At 33.3% G+C, this 12,131-nt stretch overlaps 1 protein-coding gene across 7 annotated transcripts in view; it reads left to right on the top strand.

Annotated features, from left to right (window-relative positions):
- Positions 1-12,131, top strand: part of RTKN2 (rhotekin 2) — a 180,681-nt gene that overhangs the window by 162,753 nt on the left and 5,797 nt on the right. For all 7 annotated transcript variants that reach the window (XM_035268284.3, XM_078345859.1, XM_078345857.1 and 4 more), the window contains 2 exons: positions 7,588-7,753; positions 11,345-11,452. In XM_035268284.3, coding sequence (XP_035124175.1) covers positions 7,588-7,753; positions 11,345-11,452 — 274 coding nt within the window. The remainder of the gene's footprint in view (positions 1-7,587; positions 7,754-11,344; positions 11,453-12,131) is intronic.

Here is a 12,131-nt window from a genome sequence, read left to right on the forward strand (position 1 = left end):
CTGGTGATGCCCTGTCTCCAACATAAAGCAATCTTTTCTCTCTATGATTAGCAAGTAGTCAGTGAGGAGACACTTTGGCACTGTGTGATGGTCTTTGTTTTCTAACAGTCTTTCACATAATGGTTTTAGGCACCTGTGATTGTCTTTGCTTAAATCAGTTATTACACAGGAGATTTTGGGCGAATTTCTGATACTTCTTTTCTTCTATGCATGCCCTTCCTTTTGTAAAGAAGTTTTTCTTATCAACTAGGGATGAATTATAGTCTCTTGTGAAAAGGCAGTTAAGATACTTAATATCTTAATTGCCAATTTTCAGAATAGGAAGTTGGTGTTATGTATTGGTATTGCATTGGTATTGGTAATATATATTGGAGTTGATATTACCTGCTCCAGGAGTAGCAGATGAGTGTTATCTTCCTCCCTGCCCTACCTTCACTGTCTCATATAGTGATAAATTCATAGTTTTATATGTATTCAGTGTTTTACTTGGTTTTTAAATCTAAGGTAGATGTTTTGATTGTTTTTCTTACCTTGCAGATTTGTAAGGGAGAAATACTATTAGTGTTTTCTTTTTGTTTTTTTGTTCGTTTGAGACAGGGTCTGGCCCTGTCACCCACGCTGGAGTGCAGTGGTGCCATCACAGCTCACTGCAGCCTCCACCTCCTGGACACAAGCAATCCTCCCTAGTAGCTGGGACTGCAGGTGCATGCCACCACACCCGCCTAAGTTTTGTATTTATTGTAGAGAGAGGGTTTCACCATGTTATCCAGGCTGGTCTCAAACTCCTGGGCTCAAGTAATCTGCCTGCCTCAGCCTCCCAAAGTGCTGGGATTACAGGTGTTAGCCACCATACCCAGCTTATTAGTGTATTCTTTTTTTTACTTTTTAAAAACTTATTTATTTTTGAGACGGAGTCTTGCTCTGTTGCCCAGGCTGGAGTACAGTGGCGTGATCTTGGCTCACTGCAACATCTGCCTCCCGGGTTCAAGCTATTCTCCTGCCTCAGCCTCCCAAGTAGCTGGGATTACAGGCACCCACCATCACATCCAGCTAATTTTTGTATTTTTAGTAGAAACGGAGTTTCACTATGTTGTCTAGGGTGGTCTTTAACAGTGTATTCTTAAATAAACAAAGGATCTTTGATAAATGCCAGTTTGGTATTTTCTGATACAGCAGGTAAAGACCAAATAAAATGTTTAAGAATTGTGTTTCTTTTTTAGTTCTTAGTAGATTTCTAATGGTGGGTCTCTAAGATCTTTAAACTTGATAATGTTAAACATTAAATACAAATCAGAGTTTTTTGTCTTTTGATCATCTTTCTTCTTTTCTAATGATTTAGAAAATAATTTTTCTTAATGCTACTTTTAAAATTATTTGAAAACATAAATTTCACAGTTGCTAAGATATATAAAAAATTGCTGTGTTATTTAGATTACAGGATCTGTTCTCAAGCTATAATCCTTGTCCTTCTAAATGGCATTTTCTGTAAGGCTAAGTTGGTTCATTAATTTTCATAGGGAGCTGTGGATATAGTCACATTAAGGGAAGAAAAGCCTAAAAACTATTCCCCTCCCATTTTTAATCCACATTTGAAAGGGTGATTTACTTCAAAGTGATTGCTCCAAATTCAGAAAAACTTCACCATGAATGTTATTGAGCAAGACATTCTCAATAACAGGTACTTAACTAAATATTCTACACATTATAGAAAGCATTTTGTTAAGCAAAGCTTTATCCATTATCAATAGGGGATGGTTCCAAAAAAGTGCGAGTCTTTCAGATCAAGTCTTTTCTTGTTTTAAATATTATATACATACATCATTCATTTTAATAAAATCTGTACTAAACAAGTCAATGACACTACTTAGTATAGTAGACCTTGGTTAAATTGTTTTGAAAATACTTTTATATTTATCATAGACCCTAGAAAGAAAAATTATTATGAAGCACATGTGATCTTAATCCAATTATGTTAGTTTTCTTAATGTCTAATCATATCAGCTCTTCAGATTTTTAAAATATAGCCAAAATAATTATTCAAACATTTTCCTAATAGGAGTTTACATCTGATTTAATTAATATAAATTTAAAATAATTTTATTAAACTGATACTAATCATACCTCATGGTTGGTTTAAGTTATAGCTACTATGCATTACATATTTCAAGCATTCCTTGTCATATATATAAAGGTATCCTATTTGTCACTAGAGTATATATAAAGTCTAAGGCTTGTTTTTAGCATCAACATTTTGTCTTCATTCCTGATTAACAGGACTTCAGACAGAATACTTTTCAAAGAACTCATTTATTTTTACAGCATGTTTGTAAGGAAGGTGTGAAATATCATCTGCATTATAGACAAAGAGGCATTAATAGACTGACTTTGGTTTTTATGTTTGTATTTTTTAATTGTTTTCTTTGGAAAAAATTTAAGGTAATTTATACATAAGATAGTATAAATGAACCCATTTAACATTGCCCCACATTAGATATATTTCGAAGCAAATCCTAAAGACCATATCATTTTACTTGTAAATATTCCCGTTGTCACACTTAAGAAAATTTATGGTTTTATATATAAGTGGTCATATGTAGATATAGTTGCATGAGTTAATATGTCATCAAAAATCCAGGCAGTTTTTAAAATCCCCAGTCTCAGTTTTTGTAACAGTTTTTTGAATTAGGGATCCAGATAAGGGCCACATAGTATGGTTGATTGATTACGTCTTTCAAGTCTTTTTAGAAGAAACTTGACATTGTTGGTGAAAGTGTAAATTATTTCAGCCATTTTCAAAGACAGTGTGTCAATTCCTCAAAGACCTAAAGACAGAAATACCATTCAACCCAGCAATCCCATTACTGGGTATATACCCAAAGGAATATAAAATAATTCTATTATAAAGACACATGCATGCATGTTTTCATTGCAGCACTATTCACAATAGCAAAGACATGGAATCAACCTAAATACCCATCAACAGTGGACTAGATAAAGAAAATGTGGTACACTGACACCATGGAATACCCTGCAGCTACAAAAATGAACTAGATCATGTCCTTTTCGGGGACATAGATGGACCTGGAGGCCATTCTCCCTAGCGAACTAACATAGGAACAGAAAACCAAATACTACATGTTCTCACTTATAAGTGGGAGCTAAATGATGAGAACATATGGACATAGAGGGAAACGGCACATTCTGAGGCCTATCGGAGAGTGGAGGGTAGGAGGAGAGAGAAGATCAGGAAAAATAACTAATGAGTACTGCTAGGCTTAATATCTGGGTGATTAAATAATCTTTACAAACAGACCTCCGTGACACAAGTTTACCTATGCAACAAACCTGGACTCGTACCCCTGAACTCAAGAGTTTAACAATAATAATAATAATAATAATATTTTGGTTTATGCTCACACCTCAGACTCCCCACTTCACACACATGCTCAATTTATTTACTGAAGAAATTGGTCTTTTATCATAGTCTGGTTTTTCATAGTCTGGATTTTTCTAGTTGTATCCGTGGGTTGCCTTTTTTCTTTTTCTTTTTTTTTTGAGACCGTTTCATTCTTGTTGCCCAAGCTAGAATGCAATGGCAAATCTTGGTGCAATCTCTGCTCACTGCAACCTTCACCTCCCGGGTTCAAGTGATTCTCGAGCCTCAGCCTCCCAAGTAACGGATTACAGGCATGCGCCACCACGCCCCGCTAATTTTGTATTTTTAGTAGAGATGGGGTTTCTCCATGTTGGTCAGGCTGGTCTCGATCTCCCAACCTCAGGTGATCTGCCCGCCTTGGCCCCCCAAAGTGCTGGGATTACAGTCATGAGCCACCACGCCCAGCCTGCCTTTTTTCTTATATTTTTGGATCATATTCAGGTTTGTTGGTTGGTTAGTAAGAATGCATTTTAGGAAGGGTCATCAAGAAGCATATCATATATCTAGTTCTTCCACTCAACAACCACTGATGAACATTGTTTAGATCCTTTAATTTATTAAAGATTGTAAATCAGTAGTATTTTAAGTTTTTTATAGCTGGAATCCCTCTACTTATCAGCCATTTGGTTACCCTGAAGTACAATTCTTATAGGGAAGACAGGAATACGTACTTTTTTTTTCTATTTATATGTCAGTTACCAAAACAATAAGATAGCTTCCTACCATCTTTCACAGGTGACCAATGAGTTAGTTTTTAAATATCATTATAAATTTTTGGGTTTAAAGACGTGTCGTGTATCTGTTCATTTCTGTTGCTATTCTGATCGATGTTCTAATTGTCCGATGTTTGACTAGAAGAAGCCTCTTCTAGTTGACTCTTGAGTCCTTTTGGCATAACCCTAGGAATCTTAGATTTCTGATAGGACAAGATGTTCCAGAATCATCTTATACGTTTTGTGGCCCAAGCTGAGAGTCAACCATTTCTCCAAAAAGCTATGATTCTTTTTTGTAGGAACGAGCACATGGAGACCATAATCTGGGTGTATTTTTTAAGGTCATATAGAAAAGTAACAGTACAATTTTAATTCAAAACAATAATTTTTAAAAACCTAAATGAAACTTTCCTGTGACTTTAGAGTTTATGTTTCATTACAAAATTGACTTCCCAGATTATATTTTTATTGATTTCACTTGGCATTCTCTAGGTAACACCACCATCTCATGTGGTGAAAAATTGCAGATTGACAAAAAGCAAAGCCAGCTACAGATTAACATTTTACAGTGAATAATCTCCAATCTATTTACATATCACAAAAGTTAACTATAAAACCTCCTAGATCAATTAAAGTTTTGAGACTAGCAAAAGCAAAACCGGAAACACTGGGCTGAATAGAATACTTCTCACAGAATATGTTTCCTCACAAAGAGTTGGATTGGAGATTATTTTTAGGATCTGCATCTATCAATATAAAACTTTTTTAAATCATTATTTGAGTTGTTCTTTTCCTATTTCAGTTGTTTATATTTTAAGATATTTTTTAGCTGTTTACTGAGTAAGGCAATATTTTAGTTGGCAGAAATAGGAGAGGGGAGGCAGAGAATTACCAGGTTCCTTGTTTTCATACCCTAAGAGGAGATACTTCCCTTATATAAACACAGAAGCCTATAATGATAACACTCCTGAAATTCACCTTAGTGTTTTCTAATAACTTCCTTTACTGAGAAGTGAAGACATGAGCACTATTTTTGATATTTTCCCACACTGAAAAACAGCTTGCATGAACTTTCTGACACTCTGAGAAACTTTACTTGTGCTAATAACTTTTTCTTTGACACGCGATTTTGTGGTTAAAAGTTTTCTGTTAAATTTTTTGGGATGATAACATAGAAGTTAATTCAAATTCTGTATTTCATTTGCACCTTTTAAAAGCCTCTTATGTTTTAAAAATGTAGTGGTATTTATGGCTACCAGAATTAATGAAGTATATACAATAGTATTTATATATTTTTGTATTATATTCTCTTAGAAGGATATAAATGATTCAGTTCATCAGATTTTCTATGTAGTGGTTTTATTTGAAATGATACCTTGGTAAAAATACCCAAATTCATCTACAGAAATCAAATTTCCCTTATTTAAAAATTGAATCCACAAAGTAGTCAGAAATGTTTATTAAAATGGAATTGGTAGAGAGAAGCAAAATTTCAGTAACAAGAATGCTCTTTATTTTATTTTGTAATATTAACAATAGAGGGTTTTTCCCCCACTATGATTTAACCTTTGCTTAGTCTAATAGAGTACCATATCAAAGATTCTTCCTAGAGTTTCAGTCATTCTCTGCTAGTGATAATAAGCTTTATATTTACTGTGGATGATTAGGTGCATCCCTGAGCTCCAAGGATACCATTTAGGGCAGCATTTGTTGCATAATACAAATAATTACTTAAAAGAGTTAATTCACAAAGTTTATTACCAAGACATAGAAGTGTAAAAAGACTCTATTATGATAAAATGAAGATACTGGGCATAAGTCCCATTACAGTCCTCTAAAGGCACATTCCTAGATTTCTACAGTGGCAGGATAGACTATCTCTAAGATGGTTAACGATCATTCTATTTTGTGATACTCTAAAGGTATCAAAGTTACATTGCTACTTTATACAACATACATTTTTCCCTTGTGGTTTTGAATAAGAATTCCTTCAGAAAAGAATTCCTTTTATAGTATTTATGGTGTTCACCTGCCTATATTTATCTATTTTTCAGGGAATGGATAGCTTTTATTCCTAACCCTGCTACTTCTGTAATAACTATATAATATCCACAATTATGTATATATAGGTTTTGGTGTGTGACTATATAGTCTATTCATCCTTTACTCAGTGAAGAATTTCTTTCTTTTCTTAATCAGCTTTTAATACTACCAGCCTGAATATTCTTGTCACACATTACAGTAGGCTTAACCATGATTCTCTTGAATCACTATGTACAGTGCAGTAGCCACTATACTGTAGTGACTGTTAGACAATTAACAATGTGGCTGGTCCAGATCAAGATGTGCTGTAAGTGTAAAATACAAACTGGATTTTGAAGGCTCAGTGTGAAACCCTTTAACATATTTTGGATATGCTGAGTTACATGAAATACATTTTTAAATTAATTTCAGCAGTTTCTTTTTAGTGTGATTTTTAGAAAATTTTCTATTACATATGTGGCTCACATTGTATTTATACTGGACAGCACTTCCCTAGAATAATGTAAACAAATCATTCTGTAGGCATCAAATCTCTATCTTTGTGTAATAGTTCTAGTACAGACTTTACCCCCCCCCCCCCCGTTCCTTGGTCAAAACCACATGTAGTTGCTAGCTGACTATGAGGCATGGCTGTGTCTGTGTGTGACTTGGGAATATACTTCACAGAATCTTTTAAGTATAGAATCAATAAGTGTCATCACAATAGCATACCTAGTATCACTCAGAAAAAAGGTTTAGACTGTCAGTGTGAATGAAACCGTTGCCTTTGTTGTAGTGTTGCACCTCACACTTTAAAAATAATTTTATCATTATAAGGATTGTATTACTTTATTGATCTTTAGCTATGAACTTTGTAAATGAATGTTACATAGAAAACAAATGTTAATGAAGAAAACTGTTTTGCTGCAGTAAACACTATAAGTTATGGTTTTACTGCTTTAACTGATAGCACTAGATATTATGCATGAATATTAGAATAAGAAACATACTTTACTGATTCTGTTTTATTAGTTTGAAATATAATTAATCCACATTTCAGTTATGACATGCTGTACTTGTTTTATTGGAAATTTTAAGATGTATATAAAAGACAGCAAACTTAAACTAAGATAGATCAAAACGGGTTATGTTTTAATCTCATATAATTTAGCATAAGTGCTATATATAGCATACTTAAAAAAATTCAGTTTTTTAATATAAAGCATTCTTTTTTAAAAACCTAGATTGGAGTTTGAATATAAAAAATTCTCGACATTAGATGTTTTACATTTCAAATGATCACTAATAAGATTATGGCTATATCAGATATAAATATGGTAGCTAACAGAGAAACATTTGTTTGATCATTACAGAAATTTTCTGATGCAAAACCCCAATTTTTTTCTTAATTTTTAGGAAACCAGAATCCGGGCAATGGATAAGGATGCCAATAAAAGAGTCCATAATTTCTCTGTCATCAATCCTGTTCCTGGACAAGCTATAACTCAGATTTTTGCAGTTGACAATAGAGAAGATCTTCAGAAGTGGATGGAAGCCTTCTGGCAGCATTTCTTTGATCTTAGTAAATAGATACTTGGATTTGTAGTTGTATATTTATGTAGCCTGAAAGGATATACACAGAAATCTTAAAATTATAATCTTATAATTTGTAGCAAGAATTTTTTATGTTCTTGAAAAAGTGGTAGTGTATCATCAATGCACTGATGTTTTTTTCTCTCGGTCTCTTTCCAGTGGCTTACTGACTATTGTGTAGTATACGATTGGATTCTAGTATCTCTACTTCCTACTTTTTGAAGTTCCTTTGGTCACTAAAACAGCCAGACCATATTCTCTGAAAATGTTAAGATTTAACTGTTGAAGGCAATGTGTTTGATCCAACAGATAAGAAGCCATTTGAGGCCGGGTGTGGTGGATCATGAGGTCAGAAGATCAAGACCTTCCTGGCCAACATGGTGAAACCCCATCTCTACTAAAAATACAAAAATTAGCTGGGCGTGGAGGTATATGCCTGTAATCCCAGCTACTTGGGAGGCTGAGGTAGGAGAATTGCTTGAAGCCAGGAGGCAGAGGTTGCAGTAAACTGAGATCTCACCACTACACTCCAGCCTGGGTGGCAGAGCAAGACTCTGCTAAAACTAAAAATTTCAGCAAATCTCAAGTGTGTAACTTAAAAGACAACAATGTCCTTTCTTTTGCTGATCATAGCTAAAATTGTAACCATTTTCCTGAATGCTCTTAGAGAATCTGTCTTATAAATGACTTATTTTTAGAATGATTCTGGTATTTTATAATTTTTATGTGCATGAAAACAAGAGGAGAGATATGAGCATGATAATACCAGAATCTTCTAGTCTGCATATCAACTGCTATTAGATGATCTCATGCTTTCATTCTTTAGATTATGTGAAATAATTTATCAGGCTAAAATGGGGAGTTGGAGGGATAAGAATCTCATGACATTTTTCTACTGTCAACATAATAAGAAAGTGATGACAACTTAGTTCTCAGGTCTGGTTCCTTCTTTGGTATTTAATGCTTTTTGGCATGAAAAATGCCAACCTATGTAATTTTTGAAGTACAAATTCTATTACATTTATACTTTAAAATTCAGAATTCATTGTGTATGGATATATGAAGCAAAGATAGAGGTATATATACCATACTAAAAAATTGACTTACAGTTTAAAATTTTAACTTTTCTGGTGACAGGTTCAACCTCCTGTAGTCCTGGTTGAAGTATGGTACATAGTACAAAGTACAGGATAGATATTCAGGGCAGAATAAAGCAAGAGAAATTTGATACTGAGAACAAATTTGAATTATTTGGCCCTATTTAAGAACAGAAAACCAGGAGGGTTAGATAATTAGAACTCAGGAGGAAACACTTACGGAAGTAGATCTGTTTAGCCAAGGGGAAAAGGGCCTCAGGTGGATGTTGGTGGGCAAGAGGGATGTAATAGCTACTGTTAATCTTTGTGAGTTAAACCTGTAAAAGAGGAGTGACATGTGTTCTGGATGTCAGTAGGAGTAAAGAATGCCAGGTCAAAGATACAGAAAATTAAGACAGATTTGGAACATTTCATTTATTTCAATATTTTACTATATAAATATTGAGTTACATTAGGAGCTTAGCATAAAAAATTATTTTGACTGGGAACACTTATAAATAGTATATTAGGAAACATCTTTATAAATTGTTATGTGAACAAAACATACTCATTTAATGTTTCATATTGGGCCCTTATTTTCATGTTAGCATGTTGGCTATCATGTATAACTATGCATAGAGATTTATTTGCTGGCAAAATAAATGTTTCAATTGTAGTCTTAACCCATGAACAAGTTTGTACTTCTGTCTTTAGTAACACATGAAATAATGTGGCATTATATTCCAGTTTTCATTGTAACTAGTATTCTGCTACTAGTTTAACAATGAAATGCTTTTATTTACCAATATAGAGAAAATACTGTATTTCATAATAATTTATCTAAGAATGTGACAGAAATGTGTGCCAGTTTAAAGTGTTTAATTATTTTTCCATTAGATAAGGGTTTTTTTTCCTGCCCCCCCCCAAGAAGAAGAAAACTGGCTTTTATATATTTATCTATAAAAGGAAGTGTGGGGAGGAATAAGTTATCAGATCGCAGATCCTACTAGATGTGCTTTCTAGAGATCAACCTTTGAAGCGTTGTACTCAAGAATTTATTCCCTTTATCAGTTACTATGTGGCTTATTTAGAAATTTTTACCGTATTCTGTGCTTAGCATCATAATAAAACATACTGAAAGCCTTTTTTATGTTTCTTAAGTAATGGTGATGGATTTTAAATTTATGCATATATTACTATAGTAGTGTATTCAACTACAAACAACAAAAATGAGTTATTTTACTAAACATGAAGTGTCCTTAGTTTTTAAGTCATAGAAAATAACCAGGTTAGATACTGAATATGGATATATGACCTAGGTGTATTTTACTTACTTTTCTATCAGTATAAGATAGGCTATAAGAAGGTGAACGTCAGTAACTTACTCTTACAAAATTAATCTATAGTCACATAGGAACTAGCATAGTTGTTATCCAGCAAGCAGGTACACAATAAGTATGAAAAGATTAAATTTTTGGACATCACTCAGGAGACATCTACAAAATTTAAGATTAAATTAGTGTGAAGCATAACTAAAGGAAAAATTAATAATGTCCACACTTAAATTTTAACTTAATAGTGGAAACATTTTATTCGAGAATATTTTTTTCTTGTTCCCAATGCCTTTATTTAATGTGTCCTTCCTAAAACAAATTTGACTCAGAATTTTATTGAGTGGTATGATTTTATAGTAGTAGGTTTTTATATACCTTTTACCTAAATGAAAATACAATGTTTTTCTAGTTAAATGATTTTCAAAAAGCATGATAATCATCTTAAAGGGATATTGCTAAGTAAATAATTTTTCTTTCTTAATCAAAATTTTCATAGTTAAAACCATTTTTGAGAACCTCCCTCTTTTATGTTTTTTTCTATTTCCTTCTAGGTAACTATTTCAGTCGATTGTTTAACCTTTCAACATCTTGAATACTTAATGTTTAATATTTAAAAGAAGAGAACCTGCACAAGCTTTGCAATAAGTAGAAATTTTGAAGTAGTTATTAACCATTTAGTGAAATAGGATAGTATTTAATAGCCTAGAGTGCAGTGGTGCAATCTTGGCTGACTGCATCCTCTGCCTCCTGGGTTCAAGCAATCCTCCTGCTTCAGTCTCCCACATAGCTGGGACTAAAGGCATGTGCCACCACACCTGGATAATTTTTGTATTTTTAGTAGAGAAGGATTTTGCCATGTTGTCCAGGCTGGTCTTGAACTCCTAACCTCAGGTGATCTGCCCACCTAGACCTTCCAAAGTGCTGGTATCACAGGCGTGAGCCACTGCACCCGGCCAAACTTTATTTTTTAAATAGATTACTTTTATGTTCAGAACTGGACTTTGAAATTATGGATAGTATTAGTTTTTTGTGCAAGCCTTCCTTAAGGCACTGCTTTATTTATAAATTCACTGATTTTTATTCAAAGCAAAAATGTACTGCTATCTATTAAAAATGAAATATATATCTTTACATTTCTGTTTTAAACTACCTTTTTTCTGTCTGTCTTAGGCCAGTGGAAGCATTGTTGTGAAGAACTTATGAAAATTGAGATTATGTCACCACGGAAACCACCTTTGTTCTTGACAAAAGAGGCAACCTCAGTCTACCATGATATGAGTAAGTGGGGCTTGTCTTTTCTCGGCTGCAGGATAACAAAAACAACATTGTCCACACTCAAGCAGCTTATTCTATTGATGTTAAAATGCTAAAATTTTCAGGGCACAATCAAAATGAATGAAAAAAGACTGATTATAGACTGAGGAACTTAGGTTTAATAGATGAATTCATACAAAATAATGAATACACTTTTTTAATAGTCTGAATGCTTAAGATCAAACAAAAAATTTAAGGGCTTAAAATGAGTAAAGGTGCACTGAAAATAAATATTAGCTGAGTAGCTGACGAAAATTCTGAAAATAAACACTTACAGATTCTAAAAAGTAATCGTGTTCAGTAATTTTTTTCTGTATTTTATTAAATTTCAAGTAGTGTTGCTAGATGCATATTAATGAATGGAAGCTTTCATCTCTGGCCAAAAACAAATTGGTTATATTTAATATTTTGAAAAATTTTACATTTCTAGACTCACTAATGTTCAGTTTCTTGAAAGGTGTTTATTTTTGTGTGGTTGCCTCAGTGAATAATGTTGTGAACAAGTGCAAGTCAGTCTATATTCTGTCCAACTTGCCACTAATGTATCTGTACTTACATTCACTTTAAAATGTTAGGTTAAAAATGGTACATTTGGGTTCACACATTTTAAAATACCAGTAATTCATTTGATATTTATCTCTGT

Source organism: Callithrix jacchus, chromosome 12 (assembly GCF_049354715.1).
Source record: "Callithrix jacchus isolate 240 chromosome 12, calJac240_pri, whole genome shotgun sequence".
NCBI lineage: Eukaryota > Metazoa > Chordata > Mammalia > Primates > Cebidae > Callithrix > Callithrix jacchus.